The sequence below is a fragment of the Gasterosteus aculeatus genome, chromosome 9, assembly GCF_964276395.1.
Source record: "Gasterosteus aculeatus chromosome 9, fGasAcu3.hap1.1, whole genome shotgun sequence".
NCBI classification, from domain to species: domain Eukaryota; kingdom Metazoa; phylum Chordata; class Actinopteri; order Perciformes; family Gasterosteidae; genus Gasterosteus; species Gasterosteus aculeatus.
The window spans coordinates 19,641,720-19,664,514 of record NC_135696.1 but is presented as its reverse complement, the minus strand read 5'-3'; the positions used below and the strand labels follow the sequence as shown (position 1 = coordinate 19,664,514).

General features: G+C 46.2%; 1 protein-coding gene and 1 long non-coding RNA gene across 2 annotated transcripts; one reads left to right on the top strand and one right to left on the bottom strand.

Annotated features, from left to right (window-relative positions):
- The first annotated feature begins 1,086 nt into the window (after positions 1–1,086).
- Positions 1,087–6,593, top strand: LOC120825813 (homeobox protein unc-4 homolog). Its single transcript, XM_040187654.2, has 3 exons — positions 1,087–1,750; positions 2,372–2,547; positions 5,189–6,593. Exons 1-3 carry the CDS (start codon positions 1,489–1,491, stop codon positions 6,191–6,193), a joined length of 1,443 nt encoding a protein of 480 aa, XP_040043588.2. The 5' UTR covers positions 1,087–1,488; the 3' UTR covers positions 6,194–6,593.
- Positions 6,594–13,216: 6,623 nt separating this feature from the next.
- LOC144383201 (uncharacterized) lies at positions 13,217–18,279 on the bottom strand. The gene is made up of 3 exons (XR_013450592.1): positions 18,130–18,279; positions 14,426–14,532; positions 13,217–13,606 (listed from the first exon to the last, which is right to left on the bottom strand). It is a non-coding gene; the product is annotated as an uncharacterized LOC144383201 (long non-coding RNA).
- Between the last annotated feature and the right edge of the window lie 4,516 nt (positions 18,280–22,795).

Genomic DNA, 22,795 nt, shown 5'->3' with positions numbered 1-22,795 from the left:
AACATAAATGTACATATTCCCAATCAACACTGCATACATGATATACCAACAGATGTATTTATTTGTTACCTTGTTTGTTTTTCATAGCGTATTTGTTATAGTAGTAAGATTATAATGGAATGAATTCCAAAGGAAATGCACATATTTACACCTATATTGTAACTGCCTTAAAGTTCATATTGATATTGTTTGTCACTTTCTTTTTTTCTATTTTTTTTGTGGTGTATTATCAACATTAAGCTAAACCTGAAATAATTCTAGACCTCATTTTACTTTGTGTTATCATTTTATTTCATTTAATGCTAAATGCAGCGTTCATACTCAAACAACAGACTAGAAAAAAAAAAAAAACACAAGACGAGCCTGGTCGTGTAACGTCTCGCAGCTTCACAGCGGATCCGATGAGCAGCTGCGATGCGCGGATATTGGATTCCTGGAGCCGCGTCGCGGAGGCTACAACCCACTTTACCCGTCGTTTACAACTACACATCGGTGTAAGCTGTTCGGGTGAAAAATCGAGATAATGATGTGGAGTTTGTGTGTGTGTGTGTGTGTGCGTGTGTGTGTGTGTGGTGGGGGGGCGGGAGATGGAGTGAGGCTTGTAGTTTAAAATGCGATGTGACAGCTCAGGAAAATGGGTGAATTTGGGGGGTGGAGGGGGGGGGGGTGATAAAGTCGCGGTTATTGGATCAATCTGCCCCCGAACGCCCCTGTTAAACACGTGCACGCGAACACGGGATACAAACGCGCGCGCGCACGAGCGAGAAGAGAGGCGCGCGCGCAGCAGCAAAGGAAAGATGCCTCGTTTCCTAAAAGTTGAACAACAAAAAAAAAAAAAACATTGTGTTTTTCTCGTGATAAATTGACGCAAACGTCGGTTGTATTTCCTGAGAAATTAACGCAGCCGGCGGATCAATCACGTGGCTGTTTCCGCGCGCCGGCGTAGGCTCGTCCTCGTTGTTTTGACAGCGCTGAATTACAGGAGCGCGCCAGGTGTAATTAGCGATCGATCTGCGGCAGAAAAAAGAAAAGAAAAACGCTCTGCCTCCCTCCCTCTCTCTCTCTCTCCCTCTCTCTCTCTTCCTTTACTCCATTAGCCGCGCCTGTGACGTCACGGGGCGATTAGCGCTTCTCATTGGTCCCCGGGAGCAGACGGAGGAGCCCTAATGAGGCGGCTCGCGGTGCGACGGGAGCAGCGCGTGGACATCTCGGCCGGGCCGCTGACGTGAAGCCGGCTGCTGCTGCTGCTGCTCCTCCTCCGCTCCTCCACAGTCAGCACAGCCGCGGGAGACGGGTCCGTGTGCAGCCTGGGTCTCCTCCACACACACACACCCCCTCCTCACCCCCCGCTCCTCCCCCACGCTCCTCCTCGCAGCTTCTTCCTCCTCTCCGTGACTTTCTTTTTTTTTTTTTTTTTTTCCCTCTCTCCCCCGACTGCATGTTCAGCCACACTGCCTCCCTCCGCATCTTCACGCAGCCCGGGCGACCATGGACAGCAGGGTCCTCGAGCATCCTCACGCCCAGTTCGCGGGCTCCTTGGGCGGGCTGGTGGGCTTCCCGTACGCGCTCGGTCCTCCACACCACCACCACCACCACCACCACCAGCACCTCTACGAGCTGGCCAACGGACACCAGCTGCAGTCGGCCGCCGCTCCCTTCTCCATAGACGGATTACTTAACGGCTCGTGCTCGGCCTCGGTGGTCGGCTCCAGCGCGCTGCTGTCGCCCGACAGCCAGTTCAAACTCTCAGGTAGGCCCGCTTCGTTTCGGTCTCGCGGCTCGCGCGGGAAACAACCCGGCGATGGATCCGAGTGGCGTGATTTGCACGATATTGGTGGACTTTTAGGGGACATTAAAGGTGCGTGCTTGGTCTCCGGGGGCCGATTTTAATGCTAGAAAGTTGGTGTGCAGAGAAAAACCACGTTGCTTAAAAGTTTGGGATCTCGGTCAACTTAAAAAAAAAAAGCATTTGAAAAAAAGTTAATTTTTTAGGAAATTATTTAAAAAAATAAGTTAATTAGAGGTAAACATAACGTGGTGGTATTGATATTGGCTGCGGATTCATGGTAATAACTAGATTGTAGGGAATCATTTTTAAATCTCTAAAACGAGCCGGACGGTGTGTTTCTCTGAGGCCCACGCGGTGTGTGACGTGACTTTGTCAGAGTTCATCACCATGTTTATAGAGAAGAGTTGACAGCGGCCACACGGACACACAATAAACCGAAGCTTCTATGACAGTCCTCTCGCTCACTCTCCCACCTCTCTCTCTCTCTCTCTCCCCCTCACACACACACACACACACACACACACACACACACACACACACACACTCATAAACACACAAACACACACTGGTCGACCCCTGCAGATTCGGGGGACCCGGATAAGGACAGTCCCGGTTGTAAAAGGAGACGGACGCGGACGAATTTCACCGGGTGGCAGCTGGAGGAGCTCGAGAAGGCTTTCAACGAGAGTCACTATCCAGATGTGTTCATGCGGGAGGCGCTCGCGCTCAGGCTCGACCTCGTGGAATCCAGGGTTCAGGTACAGACACGGAGAAATGAGTGCAATGTGTTGGGGTGGTCGGATTAGTTGAATGGGGGGTAAACAGATGGTTTGAGTTATTCTCCGGATAGTTTTAGTAGATTTAATGTGTTACTCCATGTAGAAATGTGCGAAACGTTATTAAAACAAGACGTCAGCTGTTTGTTTTGTGGAGGCCTGTTCCACACGCAGATAGCTATTTGTCAATTACCAAAGCATCAATAAAGGGTCTCTTTTGAATTATGCATGGAGGCAACCTATTGATTTATGCGTTAATAAAACAAGGCTATTTACTGAGCAAACCAGGGGGTGAAAATAGTAATTACTATTCTTTCTTTACATTCAGGGATAGATAAAAATATGTAGCTCAACACCTGATTAATTGCCAATTTATTCTAAAACCCTTATTTTTTATACAAGTTTAGGTTATTCAATTTAAGGTTTAACATAATTCACTACATCAATTATTTCCTTTTCAATTATTTGTGTTATAATTATTGTTACTGATATCACCTTTACCTTCATTACTATTATTATTTATAAATATATATTTATATATATATATATATTGACAAATTACACACACCTATAGTACAATGTTTGAGATTAACCTTCAATATTGTAGGGGTTTAGCACCACATAATCATTTCAAATATAATTAATATACATAAATACAAAACATCTATCTTCATTTTATTACAATATTATTATTTTTGTTTTTAGTCATGCTAAAAAGCTAAAAACAATATTATCACAATTGAACAAAATCAAAGACCGTGTGATCATTTTTGTTTTAAAAGATCCAAATGCATCATTTTGTTAAAGGTGATGCTTCCATCATTGAATGATGGAATATGCTTATTTAATCGGACAGCAATAGCCTAGCATAGCATAATAATGATAATAACAACAAAGGCGTATAGGTTTAGCCTATTAGAAGGTGTATCCGTGTATGATATTCTATGTCATTCAGCGAATATTCATGTATTCATTCGGTCTGATCGGCACCGACGCGGAGATCTCCGTGGCTGCATGTTGGGGCTTTTTTTTGAGGGGGGGGGGGGGATTTTGCTCCTAACCCTCACATTATTGTTCCCCCCCCCAAGCTGCTTAGCGCTCCTTTATCACCAGTTTTGCGGGGGAAAGATAGAACCAACATTAACAATTCATAAGAAGCGCCGCTGTCGCGCATGATGTCGGCGGCCTCGTCCTTATTATGCAACGTTCCGCGGGATCTTTTTCCCCTTCCGCGCGCTGAACTCCCGCGCCCTTATCAGCGGCGAACACGCGGCCCCGAGCGCGCCCCGAGGCCCGGCCGCGGAGGGGGGGACCGCGTGCGGAGGGAACACGTAGACCGGATTACCGGGCGCTTTCCGCCACGGCACAATTAGGTACAATTGGCGCCGTTCCCCGTTAACCAGAATCTGGTGATTAACAGCAGCACATCTGTGCGTCTGCCGGTCCGCCGCCGGTCCGCCGCCGCCGCGAGCCGGCGGGCTCCTCGGACCTCTGAGGTCCTCTGAGGACCGGCGGGCTCCTCGGACCTCTTGAGGCCGCGCGGAGGCGACGCTGATCTCACTTGTCTCACAGCTTTTGGGGAATTTGTTTGGATTTGTAGGCAATCTGGTTTAGTCCTTAGCATCTGATAACGGCTCCGACACTGATTTATCGCCGCCGCTATGGCAGGTGTGATGTCTGCTGTTGTCTAAACACACACACACACACGCACACGCGCGCGCGTGCACACATGCACGCACGCACACACACACACCAGAAGGGGCATTCCGCGTGCAGCCCTTTCACAACATTTCTTTTGGTGGGGATTTGTTCCCATGAAAAAACCCTAAAAAGCCTTAAACTGTAAATGAACGAGGTTTGTGATGCAGCTGCAGAAAGTCGTCGCTGGCGTCCTGCAGGAAGCTTCTCACGGGGAGAGTGTTGGACTGTGTTGCATCACATTGTGTTCACATTAGTAGTTTGGAAGATGTTTGCAAGTCCAGCCTCGAATAAAATGAGCACGCTGTTTTAGTGACATAACAAAGCCTGATTAATCACCGTTGGCCCATTCGACTCTGTGTTTGTTGTCTATTCACTTTAGTCTGTAAAAAGAAACACAGAGCTTGAGGTTATGTTTTCAATTAGCTTCTTCTTGTCCAACCAACCGTCCAATAGCCAAAGATGTTTAATTAAAGAAAATACACAAATAACAATTTTAAAAAAGCAGAGAATCCCCATGAAGTTGAAACGAGTAAATATCTGGCATTTTAAATACTTAAATTATGAATATCTTGTTAAAATAGTTGAATATCATGTTAAAATAGTTGACATGTAATTATCTGGTGGTGAAATAATTCATCCATCAACTCATATTCAGCATTTCTACCAGAAAACGACATTGACAGGAATAACCTGAATCAATAGATAAACACATAAATGGTGTTTTGACACATCGTGACATGAAAGAAACTTTCAAACTAAAGTCACCTCACGTGCCAATATTACACTTTTGTACCTGTGCTGCAGGTTTGCGTGTGTGTGTGTGTGTGTGCTGCATGTTTCTCTGTTTTGTTTTTGTGTGTTCATGTTTATGTGTGTTTGTGTGTGTGTGCGCCTCATTTTTGTGTGTGTTTCCTCTGCTCAGGTTTGGTTCCAAAACCGCCGTGCAAAGTGGCGAAAGAAGGAGAACACCAAGAAGGGCCCGGGCCGGCCTGCCCACAACTCTCACCCGACCACGTGCAGCGGCGAGCCCATGGACCCCGAGGAGATCGCGCGGCGCGACCGCGAGCGGGCCGAGAAGAAGAAGCGGAAGCAGGAGCGGAAGCTGCTGAAGTCGCAGAACAGGCTCCTCGCCGGCGACAGCTTCCACACGCCCGGCGGCTCCGAGAGCGACAGCGGCGTCTCGCAGTTCACCGACAGCGAGCAGCAGCCGTCCGCCATTCACGTGGAGCGGTCGCACCAACCACCCGAAGCCGGCTGCGACCAAACGCGGCACGACTTCGGCCCGCTGCAGAGCCAGCAAAACCAAAGAACGGCGGGAGAGGCGGAGCCGGTCTCTCCGGGCAGCCCCGGGGGCCCGCGGTCCTCCGCCCTGCAGAAACGCAACCCCTTCAGCGTGGAGAGCCTCCTCGCCGACGCCGCGCCTCGACGGAAGCCTCTGCTGGACTTCCCGTCGTTGCCCAGTCAGAGGACACTGCTGGGCAAAGGTCACTTCTTGCTTTACCCGATTACCCATCAGCCCCTGGGCTTCCTCGTGCCCCAAGCGGCCCTGAAGGCCTCGCCCTGCCAGGACGGCGCGCACAGGCTCGGCCTCGGACAGAGGTGCGCGGCGAGCGGCGGGAGCCTGGCGCCCTGCGACCTCTCCGGCTTCGCGGCCAAGCCCTCGGACCTCGCCGAGCGCCAGCGCCATCACATTAGCAATAGAGCGGACGGGGACACGGACGCGGAGGAGTGCGCCGGCGACTGCGGCAGCGGCGGGCTCGCTGGCTCCCCACCGGCGAGCGGGCGGAGCTCGGCGCCGTCCGGCGACGAGGCGGGCTCGGGCGCGAGAGAGGAGCGAGCGTCTCCGTGCCCCTCCGAGTGTCTCGAGGCAAACACAGACTGTCAAGAAACACCCGGAACAGATGGAGAAGATGTCGATATGGACTAACACCCGCGAGGAGCAAACACAAACAAAGCACCAGGAACGCCGCTCAGACTATTCAAACATTCCCAAAGCTCTGCTGAGACACTCAAAAAAAAACATATCAGGAATCAGGGGACTTTAATTCTCATCTATTTTTTAATCATGATGTGTGATCAATCCAGATGCCCACCCACCCCCCCCAAAAAAAAAAGAAATGTGAGGCTGTCCTCACATTCGGGCTTCAGGGCCTGAAACCCTTTAGAAGCAGGTTCTTGTCGACGCTTTTGGTGACCAACTTGTAACAAACAAACTCGGCCGCAATTATCACGTCACACACAACGAAGAGCCTCAGATATTGTATAAACGAGAAAATGATATTTATATGTGAACCTTTTGATAAATAAAGTTAATGTTTAAATTGAAATCCCGGTCTTTGTAGGGCCCTGTGTTGAGGGTGGGGGGGTGTTGCTGTGTGGCACAACCTTGGATCATGGCGGCTGGAGTTTTGTCGTGTGTACAGCAGATAAATCCCCCTTTCCTCCCTCTGTGTAGTGAGCCGAGCTGGGCCTCAAGTCCGCCTGGCTGTTTGTATTTATTGCTTTAACAAATTTATTCATTTGAAAGGCCGAGCTGGAATGAGGTTAGTGGCCGCGGGCCATAGGACCCCGCGCCTCCTGCTGAGTTTTGATATGAAAGTAATTATTTTCCCACTGGCTGCCGCGGGTCCTTTTCCCCCCCCCCTCCTTCCAGCCCAAAGGGTTATTAGACATTACCGATTTCTAGTGATACGGAACCACATAAACTTCCTACAATAATAGAATTAGCATGAAAGGCAGGGGTGTCAAATTGAAATGGGAAAATAATAGCCGCGCCAGCTGCACCGCGCGCGCGCGCCTTAGTCTATTGAGCGCGAGGAGGCGGAGATGGCGGCAGATTCGTGGGGCGGAATTTTCATGAGCTGCTGCCGCGGTTGTCAGGCGGCCCCTTGTAGTCGGCTGTATTAAGATAGATGTTCGATGATATCCCTCATTGTTCTGTCGCTTATATTGATGTTGCTGCGTTATCGCGCTATTGATCATGTGTCGCACATAATAGGACAGGCGCGCGCCCGCCTGCCTGCGCCTTTGCACAAAAGCGCCCGGGCCCCTCGTCATTTGTTCTAATAGGACCGCGAGTCCCTCGAGGGGCGGGAGGGGGGGTAAAGATATAGGAGAGGGAAAGGGGGAGAGAGGGGGGGGGGGGGTCGCTACGCTTGCATTAATAACTGTTGGGGAAGAAAAAGTAAGAAAGTGAAGAATGGCTGAATTAAAAGATGTTTTGGGACAGAAGAGAAGACGGGGTTTTCTGCACGTGGGGGGGGGGGGGGGGGGGGGGGGGGTTTAGCTTATAAAGTGTAAACGCCACCAATTCCCTGGGAACTGAAATCCCAATTATTAAAAGCATTAATTCTGTGGAGCCGGTGCGCGTTGACAGCCCGGCTAAATATCCCTGATCCCTCCCGGTCACTTCGCCTTTATTTGCAAATAAATTGAGGGGGATCCGAGGGACAGAGCTTTACTTTGCCTCGCCGACCTAAAATGAATTTCCGTGCCTGAGTCCCTTTAATAATATTTACATAATTTTCGCTCGGTGACTCTGCTATTTGCGCGGTAGGAAGCGGGGGGCTTATGGGAAAATAATTAGACAAGAGGAAGAGGAGGGAGAGAGAGAGAGAGGGGGGGGGGGGGGGGGGGGAGAGGGAGTGAAAAACAGCAGGAGGAAGACGGGTTAAGACCGGAGCTGAACACTAAATTCCCAGACAGCTAAAATCAATGAAAGTAATAACCCTATTATTTAATTCATAAGGACATTATTTCCCCACAAGGCCTCGGGAAACGTCCCTTTCGACCGAAACAATCACATTAAATCGTTCATTCCGCGTCCGCGGTGTGAAATTTCTACTTTTATTCTCTTATTTTTGGGAGGGGGGGGAAACGCTTTTATCATAAACTGGCTTCAAGAGTGTGATTAATTGGAAAATATAGGTCTTCAGCGAGGCCTTCGGAGTGTGTTAGTGCTCTGAGTGCACGTGTGAATACACAACGAGTCCATAAAATGAGCCTTTGTTGGAGATTATAGGCTCTTTTTTTAAATAAATGAACTGAAAAATAGGGTTGTGGTTTTACTTTGGACAAATACTGGTCCTCCACATCATCAGAGGCACATCATCCTTCCGCTCATCTGAGTCTCTCACCACATCTGTATGTCCACGTGGCCCTCTGGCTCTCATTAAAGGCCTCACAATCAGAGGCGAGCAAAACGTCTGTCGGAAATGACTTTTAAGAACTCTTAACAGATCATGTTCATGTTGCAGAAACGGCTTTGATCAAACGCTTTGGGGGGAAAAAAAAGACATCCAAGCATTTCAAAACAAGAGCGAGTCTTGCTTCCTGTCAGTCTCCTTATCTGAATGCAGAAACATCAACATCAACATCAATCAGAGCATAACCGTCCTCTATCCGCCTATAGATCTGTGGGCTATAACATTTACTTGGGGGGGGGGCGAGAGATTTTGATGGCAAACGACCAATCGATCAAGCCGCGCTCCGGACCGGACAGCCCCCCCCCCCCGCTGTGTCCCCCCCCCCCCCGCTGTGTCCGCGCCGCTCATGCATCACACTTTATGAATTCAATTTCAAACCGGGAGAAATTTTCAATTTGAGCGCGCGATCATTACGGCATGGAGAAGGGGGGGGTTGCGTAAATTGTTTTTGCTCTATTATGCATTCGGACGCCATCATTTTTCTTTCTAATTACCGAGGTGTCAGTGCGGCCTGTCACCCGGGCGCTGATTTTCAATTTAACTGATCATCATACATTCATTTTCCCATTTGATAAATCTGCTATCTAGACGCGGCCGCCATGCGCGGAATACTAAGCGCGGCGCCGGGGCGCGGTAATAGGGGGATGTGTATGCAGCAATGAGCGCGGATCAGCCAGCTAATTTAGCACCTTCACATTCCCCGTCTCCATCCCCCCATTTCCAATTCTCAAGAGGAGGCAATGGAGGGGGGGGGGTCCAATGGCTGCCTGTAACCTCCGTGAGGGGAAAATGAAGAAGAAAAAAGCCCCGAGGTTACAAGGAATCCCAGAAATAATGTCAGCGAAGAAGAGAAAGTCCTCCAATCTCACTCGGTTTCAAAGCGGGATTAATTAACGCTAATTGAGTTCTTCAATACGTGTTGTTTTTATTTAATAGAAACAAATTTGCACGATTAATTACGTCATTTCAAGAACCCATTACGCCCCCCCCCCCCCCCTTCCCTACACCCCCCAAACCCTCACCCTCCTCCGCCTCCTCCTCCTCTTTGACTCTCCATCACCTCGCTCGCGCGGAGTAAATTAGCAGCGTTCGTCATCAGGTTAAGTCTCTGATGCGGGTTGGACGGGCCCTCAGCCAGCAGCAGCATCAGGGGCCTCCGAGAGGCCACAGGAGATCCATGGAGAAGGTTCGGTTTATAGGTCAAAGCGCCGGTTATGTGCGTGGTATCATTACAGAGGCAATAGGGCTGAACTCCGTCTTACTCAGTGAAACGTGCACATGATCCATTAAACAACAAACATAAAAGTCCACTGACACAGTTTACAGCACCTTTTTGAATGTGCTGTATAGGAAATACTTGCGTCATACTGATGCCTGATGAAGGCCGTGAAATATATGAATATAAACTCTGTAAAAAGTCCTAAAGTTTAGATTTGTTTCATTTTATTGTTTCAAAGGTCACAGAACAAAAACTACCCCCCCCCCCCTTAAAAATGATTTCAAATCACTTGCAAATTAATTAAATGCATTTACAAACCGAAGGCCTCTTAAAATGAACCCATAGATAATTACCCGTATATATATATATATATTATCTTTGGATAAAAGTGTCAGCTAAATGACATGTAATGTACTATTAATTAATTCTGATGTATTTAGATTATCTTTAGTTACGGAATCCAAGTTAATTAGAAGTGTTAGAGAAGTTTCTAATAGCCTGTCATCCGAATTCTTTTCTTTTACATGCATTGTGAGATCTTTTGGACACTCTTTACAAACACGTGTTATGCCCTTGATGACAAGTCCAATGTGGTGCTGCAGCCTCCTTGCTGCTGTTTAGGTTCTCAGAGACTCGTCCTGTGTTTTCAAAAGTGATTTATATATTATAAAGCAGTGCATACCCTCCAAAATCCCCAAATCACTCTGTAGATTCATTTCTATGAGTTTTATAACAGTAAAACAAGGAGTTGCACATAAAAAAACGTAAAAACACATTCAACGTTTGACTGATCAAAAGCTTTAGAAAGTAAATGGAAAAATTATACATTTTCTCATGCATATAAACATGAAACCTCAGCTTATTGGGTCTATCGACAATGCCTAATGGTCATGTAAAGGAATCGTTCACTAATTTAAGGAAAAACACATTTTATTCATCTTAAAAAGGTCAGAAAAAAAGGTTAAATATTTTTGATTTAGACATTATAATTATTAATTCTACACTTAAAGCTTTAAAACCCTCAAACAATGAGGAGGTAAAAATGAAAACCAAAACAAACACAGGAGGTATTTTGCACTTAATACTTTGTTTTTCAATATCTGAAAAAAGACCCCTGTGGGATTTCCAGATGAGACTCACACCCCCCAATAAGCCCATCTTGTTTAAATGCCAATAAGTACAGTCAGTGTGTGCGAGTGTGTGTGTGTGTGTGTGTGTGTGTGTGTGTGTGTGTGTGTGTGTGTGTGTGTGCGCGTGCGCGTGGCGCGTAATGAACGTTTATGGGCACAAAGCAGCTCTGGTCGGGTCGTGTTCTTTGTTTCATCAGCCCAGTGGTTGTAATAAATGCCAGCGAGCCAACGGGATAGATTTTAATTAAGTCAGTGAGAGATGAGTGGAGTGACACAGACAGCGGGCCGGGCGGGGAGAGATGGAGGTGGAGGTGGAGACGGGGTGGGGGGATGTGGGGGGGTTTCAATAAATCGTTACGCTCAGGGGTTAGTCGGTGATTTCCTCAGCAAAGTGTTGGGGCCGAGCAGGAACTCGCAGTAATTTGGTTGATAAATCAGCGGCGTTTGGGGCGCGAGGCTCGCCGCTCGGCCGCTTGGTTCCGCGCGTGATTTATGTGTTACCCGCGGGTCGTACACGAGCCCGTGACAGCGCGGGATGAATTAACCAGCGGCCCCGCGCGCGCTCCTAATGAGCGAGCGGGTATTATTTCGCCCGCACCTCTTCCTTAAAAAAAAGAAGAAAAAAAACCCCAGAAAGAAGAAGTGTGAAGAACGAGCCTGGCACACGACCCCCCCCCCCCCCCCCCCCCACCCCCCCATAGGCCCCAACCCCCCATAGCCCCCATAGCCCCCCTCCACTGTGCCATCCCTGAGGTGTTGCATTGATTCAGCATCAGAGAGTTAAAACACACACACACACACACACACACACACACACACACACACACACACACACACACACACACACACACACACACACTGATAGTGTGTGTTACAGCGAATGAGACCGATTGTTCAGTGGAGGTCTGGCACCGACTGGTTGTGGTTAACCGAAGCGAAGGAGTGACAGACCAACGTGATCTCCAAAACCTGTTCGTGAAAATGTATACGAAAATCTTGAACATACAAATTCGTAACAATACTGGCGGCGGTTAACCACGCCCCTTGAGTGAACAACATGGCGGACCATGTCGGATTCTTGAGTGAACGTCTCTCCGCCATGTTGGATTTTGTGAGGGGGTTAGGGTTAGTATTCTATTCTTACAGGTTAACATTGATTTCTCGTTAAAAATGCAATCATAACACGTTTATTTTACATCGTTAGACTTCACGAAGTGTGTTTACGGGGCGCAGGTCCCCGTTCACTTTGAATAGCGTGACGTCATCAGTTGCAGTCCGTATCTATTTCGTATGTATCACTACGAATTTGTATGTTCAAGATTTTCGTATACATTTTTACGAACAGGTTTTGGAGATCAGGCTGGACAGACAGACAGACACACGTCCACACAAAAGATTCAAGACACTTAACAACTCCATCACGTATTGATAATCAATAATGCGTATTTGAAGAAAACCTCGGACCTGCAGTATGATGGGGGATACACTCACATCCTTGCACTGAATAACTCCTCTTAGTGGGTCTAAAGTAGAAAATTACATGTCATCAGCATAGAGGTGTGATGAATAGTCATTTTCCCCCTGAGATGAATAGATACACAGTGTACATGTCCAGGGCTTTTATTGTGAAAGGTAATAACACAAGAAGTGGATCTGGTTTAGGCTGATTTCGTCTAAACGTTAACGCTTTAGCAGCGTTATTAGCTTGCGGTAGCGCTATCAAACTATCTTGGCCTCTTCTCCACATGTGTGTCATGTGAAAGCAATGACACACATGCAGTTTTATAATATTCATTATATGCATAAGAATATCAAGTTTGTACAGATCATGATTACTAGGCTTCCTCTTCAAAGGACTTTACATTTGGTTTGAAATGTTGAAGATATTTGTGATGCTCTTACTTGAGTCTACTCCAAAACTATATCAATATTCAAATGATATTTATTTTCAAAGAAGTAGACATTGTTGGTCATTTGCATGTACACAATGTTGATTCCCTAAAAAATAATAATAAACATATCAGAGAATATTATTAACACGAAATGGTGAAGTACAAGTGGCTCGAGTACCCTTTTCACACTTTCTCCCAACGGACGTCAGAGATAATCTCATCACAGCGTGGAAGCAGAATCCTCCGTTACGTGTATCACGTCCGAGGGTTCAGGTCCGGCCGAGTTATTACTCAGAGAAGGAGAACGACTTTTGGATGAAAATTGCATTTGACGTCTCACGTTTCTCCCCCCCATTCCTCACCCTTTAACCCCCCCTCCCTCCCCTCCCCACACACACACACACACACATGAAAACCGGTGCTTTGAATGTGAAAGTGTCTGCAAATACAACCACTGTCCAATTAGCACTCGGCTAATAAATAAATAGTTCAAACTTCTTCAGGTTGGTTTACAATTATTGTATTGTTTACATTGTCATTTACATACATTGAAATGACTTTGGAACATCAGTTTAAAACACCACACTTGCAAAGTCCAACATTTCTCCAAGAGTCTGTGGAAACACATCGGGTGAAAGGAACGGTGGTGTGGTGGATCTTACAGCAGGTCACGCCTCCCGCTCACGAAGACGAAGACGTCTCTTTTGAAATGGTAAAAAAGCATCATAAAGGCGCCAAACACATTATACACTGTAGCCGCTCCTCTTTGTGTCTTATCTTTTGTACACGCGATGGTGTTGAAGTCGTGTGACCTCCAAGCGTCGGCGGCAGAAGGTCACGACTCCTCGAGGTTGCACAGCGGTTTTATTGCGGGTGACATCACCGGACCGTGACCTGCACGCAACAATGTAATGCAACTCAAAGTTTGATTGTGGAGTTTAGTTTTATATCTCTGCCATCTTCACGTTGATTGACAGCGATTTTAATAGAATATTCTTGGCTCTACAGTCATTTGCACCAAGAATAGAGATAGATAGAGATAGATAAACAGAGGATGAATATATAGAAACGCAAATATATAGAGAGGCACAGATTGAGACAGATATTTTAGAGATAGACTGACACAAACATATATCCATAACCTAATAAAACATGACCAGTTTCATGAAACAATCCTGTTTTTTGGTCACTTTTAGGTCAACACAGGACAGGACACTGGTCTCCTGGTGGCCACTGAAGAACTAAACTCTCCCAGACGGATCTTCAGTAACAAGTGCTTGAGAAAAATAGGAGTCGGTACATATGAAGCATTTTAGGAAGTATGTGTCGCTATCAATGAGCATTAAATCCCGGGAGGTGAAATTCATGCTGCAGACACCAACTGTGGGCGGAGAATATTTTGAGAATTTAAAAGTCAGTATACTTGAGGCCAAAGCAAGAGAGGGCTGGACAACCGAGACAAGGGGCCTTGTTGGAGTTTTATTATGCCCCGAGGATGAATTTGTGGCAGAATATGTTGAAATACATTGGAATATAAAATTTGAGTACATTCTGAAAAATTCAATAGCCGGGAAAAGACCAAATAATGAACAGCACAGCCCGTTTACCATCTAAGGGAGCAAAAACAGCAAGGAGCATTTCACGCTTCACAGCCACCAACTTGCTTCCTTTACAGTTCGTAGTTTTGAGTTGTTTCTTTTATTATTCAAATACTTTTTTCATCCCAAATGGCCCCGTTTTCCTCTGTTTCTTTCATCCCGCTCTAGTGTTTCCTCCTTCCGTCGGTCCTTTGTACACCTGAACGACGCTGTGAGTCGAACCTGCACACAAGCAGTAACATTTCTCTGTCAGATGAATGAATACTTGTTTTCTGTATTTCGCGGTGTTTCTCTCGGCGAGGCCGGTGTGCGATGATGTGCTGAGGGACGACCCAACATTCCAGTTTGCAGTTGTTAAATATCGGTGTACCTGTCAGAGCCGGCAGATTGCAGAAGTGTCATTTCTCTTCATGCCGGTAACGGGGCACGTCAGGGGAGTGTATTATCCTCTCCAACCCCGTGTAGGGATGACACCAGATTCTACATGCTTTTCACGATCTCACGATTAATCATTTCATGTATGCATAAGCTTTGGTTTCCCCCAGCAGTTATTCAATATGAGTGATTTAATAGGTGCGAAAGAAGCAGGTGACGCTTTTCATCCGAGCTGCGAGGTCAAACATCTTCTTTTAGCGATCATCTTATGGATGGATGTAATGTTACCCAAGAGTCTCCCACAATGACGCACGGCACAATGCTTGTGTTTATATTTTTATTTTCCTTTTAGTGCATTGTACCTTTGAACAGGCCCACACGTCCCAGATGAAAACTTCTAATTCAAACTATCTGCAGGGGAAACATGGAGGGATAATGACAACAACAAAGGCAGGGAAACCTAATCTGTGTGGGTGAATGCTCCCATAAAGACGCACCGCTACAAGCATGACATTGTATCAACGGCTATATTTCAAATGGCAACATACATTTCAACCGTAGCTCAACGTGCCTTAAATCTTTTGCTTCTAAAATCCAAATTCAGTGGATTCTGAACATGCTGATATTGTGTTAAGATGTTTTGTTTTATTTTTTCTCTTTTTGCACGAAGGCAGAATCATTTAATAAAAGGGTTATTTCTTTCGCTGAGGTGTGAAAAGCGGCCCGGCACAAGGTATGGATAGTCATGTACCAAATCCCAGAGGGTGGTAATCCTTGAATTTTAAAAGAGTACTGAGCAGACAGCTAAAGCCACCTTTAAGCAGAGTCTCCAGATGCTACTGTTTGTAAATCTGCCAGTTGGAAAACATTACGGACGTCTGAAGAAACGGCAGAAGACTCGAAAATCTCATCAGCCCGAAAGAGCAGGACAAACAGAGAGATTTGCTAACACCACGTGGAATAGTCTGCAGCGAGGGCATTTACATACTTCCCAAAAAAATCTATTAAAGCAAAGAATTAAACACTTAATCTGCCAGATCCCAGCGGCACGTGCCAGGAGTTTGTATTATAAACGCACCGGGAGTTGAAACTTTTGTTCTACTCGTGTGCGCTAATCGTACCTTATCCTGCTCCTACTATGATTCTGTTAGACTTTTTCATATTTATTTAATAAATGCCCACAATGCAAATTGTAACTTTGTGTGTCGAGAATTAATGGGAAAAGCCCCAACTGTTAAATCGTAAAATTTGAATTACCAAGTCCCCATGTATTGCATTTCAAACATTTATTAAAGCCGCACGGAATAATTGAATTGTTCTGCTGGTCTAGGTCTGATTTGTTTAACTAAATCCTTTGGCTGTCGAAGTGTGATACAAGATTTTCTGCAAATTCCATTAAAGGCACGGGGATGTCTTTGTGTATTTGTGCATCTCCAACACATATCAAGAATTCTCTCTTTTTTTTTTCTTCTCATCTTCCCTTTTTGGTCTCTTCTCCCTATCTGAGCCCGAGCCCTGTCACTGCTTATCCACATCTTCTCTGCTTATCTGCATCGAGCCCCTCAGTGAGATTTCAACCACTGTGACATTCGGTGAAAGCACAGGCTGCCAGTCAGCCGGGCCAGACGGATCCCAACCGGAGAGGGAGAAGAAGGGAGGAACCGACCCAATAAATAAAGTGAATATCATTTCACCGTGACAGAAGAAGCCGCCTTCGTATACGTACAGAAACTGAATGCGTTGAATCAACTCATGTAAATGTCAGCTTGTGTATTGGAAAGAAAATACAAATACAGCTGGAAGAAGGTCTGCTTTAAGTTATTGGGCCGGTTACTAAGCAAAGCTTTTAATGTCAGCCTCCAATACACACACACACACACACCATGAAAGCGTGTCTCACACACACACACACACACACACACACACACACACACACACACACCATGAAAGCGTGTCTCACACACACACACACACACACACACACACACACACACACACACACACACACACACACACACACACACACACACACAGTAGCCCGGGAGGAACTTTGTGTTTTAGTCAGCTAAGTTTCACACATTGACGAGAGGTGTCCTTGCTTTCTACTGGTGTAATTATCACTGTGGGGAAAGTGTTTCATTAGGAGAGCTCTTCTTCCCGACACGTTACTCACGGAGGGCTGGACGCAGACACCCTGGACAACGTGCTTCAAACCAACAACAACACACACACACACACACACCCTCCACTTGGTCGCCCCTCTTCTTTGTGCTCGGTCCGATCTGTTTGTGTGAGGTTTTGTTCGCACCTCCTCTTGCTTGTCGTCCATATTCGTTGTTTGACGTTTACTCCGTATTAGTGAAACTGCCCCCCCGTCACCCCGTCACCCCCCCACCCCCCCAACCAATTAATTCAACAGACGTCCGGCCTCACAGTTTGCCGGCTAAACGTACAAATCAACTTTCATTCAACTTGAGCCGAGCTCGAGTGCTCATTTTTCTTTAGTTTTCAACCCATTATTCAAATAATCTCCCTTTCCTACCTGCATCCAACCCATCATCTGTCCTCCCTCCTCCTCCTCCTCCATTCACCTCCCCCCTGCTGCCCTCTCTCTCGTAGGTCTGCAGGTTAATGAGTCGTGAAGTGTGAAAACTTCCTGAGACTCGACCTCCAGCTAAATGCTGTTTCCAGATGTGAGCCTCTATACGAACGTCTGGACGTCGGCTTGGAGCGCGTTGGGGAGGCCGGGTCGGGGCCCGGCTCGAGGTGCAGGGGAGGACACAGCGGCACAGGGAGGTGGCAAGTCGGGGAACACGTCGTAAAGTGGAAGAAAGGAGCGGAGAAAGGAGGGGAGCGAAATGGGAAGACAACTGGTGCTGAGCGCCACGTCATGTTCTCGTCGCTACGTCTGCAGGTGAGATGGTGATCTCGCTGTTTTTATTTCTTTAGCTTGAAACCTCATTTTTTCCCGGTCAGATTTAACGCATATATACCGTAAACCTCGTGACCTTTGAGCAAATAAACGTCAACCAAAGTGGAAAGAAGTGAAGACATCGGAGGAGCTGCTGCACGTCTTCGTGTTTCCCAGAGAACGTGCAAATATACAAACAAAAAACAAATAACAATGACATTTTGAAATGTGACTACGGCCACATTGGATGAATAACTTCCAAACAATAATAACATTTGCATAAGTCTGGTCAGACTGTTATGATGAAAATGATTTTGTTTTTGTGCACAACAATGAAAACTGCAGAATAAAATAAATACAGTAGCCATGAAACTAATATGGAAGAGGAAATGTTGATAACAATAGAAAAAGATCAATTAAAAAAAACGAGCACGAAAGGCAAAGTTTGCTGCCAACTGTAATGTGATCTGCAGGCTTTCATACAGCAACATTACGGCTAATGCGTTGAGCTAAACGCAACCTGCGGAACAAACCTTTTCTTTTCCTTTTCCGTCGAGGTTTGACGTGATGCCACCCGTCGTTGTTCCGGTGGGGGGCGCGTGCCCGGCCCTCCCGTTGGGTCCTTGGAGCCCGTCTCCGGGTAGCGCCCTTAATCAACTTGTGTCTCTGTGTGTGTGTGTGGGTCTATAATCTGGCGTAAATAATGACATCTCTGTTCCTTCCGTCTTCTCCGCTGCCAACTCGGCTAATTATTTATTCTTGGACGCTGTGAAGGTGTCAAAGTTCACACTCCTGCCTCTAAAAAACAGAGGTCCTGTCCGCCTCGCTGGCAGCGAGGACTCGTCCTGTTGGTGGTTTCTGTACAGCTCAACTATCACATTTAATTGTTGACTATCATTACTCATCTTCTTTGATTTTCATGCCAATTCCATATACACACAGAGATTTCTGCCACAATGCTGCAGAGGCAGAAAATACCAGGGGTGGGAATCTCTTGGCACCTCACGATTCGATTCGATTCCGATTCAGAGGTCAACGATTCGATTCTAAACCGATAAAACGATTATCGATGCATCTCGATTTTCTAAATTTTCTCAAATCTGAGTTTGCTACTCAGAGGTTGCTAATCACTTCCTACTTTATTTGATAATTAAAGAAAATCAACAGATGAATTACCTTCTCTAATTATTTATAAGAGAAAAAAAATCTTTGTCACAAATATGATTTTCTATCAACAATGAACCAATGCAGCTTGCATTTCAACACAATATGGAAGTAGCCCATGTAAAAGAAATATTAAACAGATTCATTTTTCTTTTAAATGAAGAAAAAGCTGCTCTTAGTCTCAGACCGGCCCGTATTTGTAAAATACCGGAAAAAGGTCCAAATCTGTGAATATCTTGCCGACTTTCAATACGGATCGACTTTTTGGAAAATGGAAATAATGAGGTAAGATGTGCGCAGGCTCCTCCATAGTTCCGTAAAGTTATTAGATATTCAGATTCAGACTGACGGACCGGTCTGCGAGCTGGACGCATTGCTCTTAATGTGCCGGTAATGATGGTAAATGATGGTTGTAGCTGGTTGTCATCTACGGTCCACTACGATTACCGAAGGGGGGCGTTTGTTTTTTGACAACGTTTTATCTCATAATTTCGACTTTCTATCCCCTTACATTAGTGCGGAAATGGGCTTCTATAGTTGTGCGAATGCGTCACTCCAGCCAATCCACAGACGGGGTTTGTAACCAATCAGGTGTAGAGGCCATGGTGACTGGCTCCGCCCCCTCACTGTCAAAAAGAAAAACAGCGAGCGCGTAGAAAACACCTTCGAGCGCGAGCAGAGACTAACCCAAGCAAATATCGAGACAAACCTTTGCTCGCGCGACGCAACCTTTCTGACTCGAGACCGAATCGTTCTAGAGAGAATCGAGAGAAATCCAAAGATTGTATAGAAATCTCAAGGTCAATGCTCCGGAGGAGAAGCGTGTAACAATAGGATCGTTTGTTGCAGTACTGTTGTAGGGGGGGACAGATTTGGGGGGTGCACCACTTACGCGGAGCCCCGGATAACTGCACCAGGCAGAGTATTGTTGACTGCATACGTATAAAGAACAAGTAAGCAAAACTGCTTTAATCTTCCATTATGTACAGTCGAGAGTGACACAGAACATAATGAAGCATGGTAGATAAAACAGAAAGAAAACTGCACTGCTAAATATCAATTTCCGTTATTTGGGTGAACCTAAAAATCCACCATCTTTTTCTTTACACAACCTCCTCTGTGTATCTTTGTAAAAGTTAACTATTAAGTCATTTTAAAAAGTCCTAATGTCTTCTATTTGACTTTACGAAGACGTAGGAAAAGACAAGAGAATCTGAAGGAATTCTAAATATGCAGCTTTGTTCATCACATAACAAACTCAGTACAAATGAAGATTTAGGACCGAGACAGAATCACACCTCCGAGGACGTTCTCAGTTAATTCATAGCGTGCAGGCTGAAAGCTTCGCTCTAATTTGAGGTATTAGCAGTTATTTTTTATGTTTATCAGTAATTTTTCGGTTTCTATAAACCGAGTTGATTGCTAAGATTCGAAGATTTAGTAAAACCAAAAGAGGAAGTTACATGTCAGTTAACAAGAGAGTTTTGTCAGAAAAGTGCAGTGACCGGAGGTTTAACTTGGCGTTTTACGGCGTTGTTTTACGGCCAGGCTCAAATAAAACCGGTGAACCGGTCGTACCTTCCAGAAACATCGCCGTGACTTGAAGAATCAAAGCAACTCGAGCCCGACTATAGGACCCCGTCAAATACAGCCTTCAATTAAAAGTTTGTAATTCAAGTCAGTCAGTGGACATTTTCAAATCATCTATTTTTCATTTGGGTCAATAAACGGCTTTGACAAAAGCACTTTGTCTCTCTGTGGGTGCGTTCGCGCTCGTGAATAAATGTTTGTTTTTGCATGTGGGTGTGATTTAAGAGACTCTCCACGGCCGCCGGCGAGTGGGATCGAGCTCTGAGGGGTTATAGGGAAAATAAGTTGAGAACAGGACACGATCAATACCAATTACCCGACACGCACGCGCGCCCGTGCACGCGGCGAGTGTAATTGTGAGTGTGACCATGTGCGTCTACCTGAAGTGTGACTGCATTTAACGTGTCAAGTTGAGGAAAAACAACCAATTGCCTCTTAGCACACGCTTTATTGACCAGTGTAACACAAACACACACACACACGCACTGCAGGCGTATCGACTGGCTGATGGGAGAAACACGTTTAAGGCAATTAGAGTAGTGTACTTTCGGGCCAGAAACCCACAATGATCCTTTTCACTGCAGTTAGCAAACTACCCCTAAAGTGTGACTAATATTACATCAATGGAAGGAAGTGAGGCTGCTGTTTTGTCGTCATTATCACAACTGCGACACTAACGGGAAAATCAATACGGTTTAACACACAACAACACACTCATTTCAGCTGAAATGGTCTTTTCTACTAATTCCAACGCTATGTATTTTCAGTGTAAATTCAGTGGTGGGGTGAGCTGGTTTGCTGAAGCGCGTCGACGCTGATTATTAACGAGGCCTCCGCACACACGTGTTGTACTTCTGCCTGATTGTGGTGGTTTGTGGTACAAACCGATTCCCTTGAAAATCATATCAGCCACATTTTAAAATCAGCCACCATAATACTGCTCATCCACTGAGCGGGATTAACCAATCGCTAACTCCCGCCCCTCGATCGCAGTATGGCCAATCGCAGCGTAGCTTCAGCCATTCCCAACCGTTTTCTTTCTTTTATCTGCTCGCTTACAAAGAATCTCATGAATTTCCGATTGTCTTAGTGTTTGGGCTGGTTTGGTGTATCGTGAGCTTATAGTCTTGATAAACATGGGACAATTTACGACTAATGAAAACCTAACCAGCTCCACAGGAACAGTGTTCTTCTCTTGTTGTTCACTTTCACACGGATCTGTAGCTTTAGCCTCTATTTCCTTATCTTTTCCTCCTGATTCTGTTTGACATCTTGCGCGTATCCTTCAAATACTCATTATAGACACTTCCGTCTGCTCTGATACCGCTTTTTGATTGAGAGTGCAGTTAGTGACAGTTTGGGCTCCATGGTAACACGGCTCTGACAGCTCGATGGAGGAGCAGCGGGGGGCGGGGCTTAGCAAAGGCTCTACTATCAATACTTGGGTATTAATTCATGTTTAATCAAAAAAACAGGAAACGTATCTGGAGGGCAAAGGTTAAGCCAAGTTATATAATGAGGAAATGAGAAGTCAATGGAGATGACCTTTGCCCTCCTGTAACACGCGCTGTGGTTCACCCACTCAGAGCCCCGGGGGGTCGTATCCGCTGAGACTCTTCACCCCAAACAGAATGAAGGACGCCCGACCTTCACCAACGTCTTGCTTTCTTATTCTTTCTTCTGTAATTGCAGTTTAATTCTTTAATTCAACAAAACGTCTCCTCCAATTCGGGCTCCCGGCCTCACGTTGACCACAAAAACAACACAAACAACACAAACAACAAGTCACCACAAGTCCGTTCATTTCCGATGGAGCTGGGCGACTGGCGCGCGGAAGGTCGCCGGGTTAACGAGCTCGTTGGCTGAGAGACGCTCGCCATCGACGGCCGGCCCTCCACGTGTATTTTGGTGATCCAACGCAGAACTATTCGGGGGTGCTTGACATAGAACGGCGCGGCAGCTCTTCAGGTGGAGAGGTACACAATCATCTCTCCTACTCTTTGACTGTCATCACTCCGTCTGACAACGCGCTCAAGTAGCTTTGTGTAACTCAGCGATGTTCGGAAAACACACACACACACACACACACACACACACAGGGAGGGAGAAAGGCAGCTACACACAGAACCAGGCGCTGCTGTAATCCTTCACTCTCGCAGCCTTTGAGAGGTGAACATGAACCGTGCGAACATGACATGTTGTGGTTTACCACACGGATTTCACACGTGCGATTTGAGGGCTCGGTGTTTGACAATACGAGGAACGGGTTGCGTTGTCTGTTTTTCTGCACCTTCGGTCTGTAGTCTGTATTTCCACATGTTTGGGTTTAGTTTAGCCGAAGGCCAGATTCAGTCCTCTTTGATTTAATAACTGCACTCGTTACCAAAAAACAAAGCTAACGTTGAAGAATCGCCACCAAGACCTTGATCGACAACGTAAGCATAC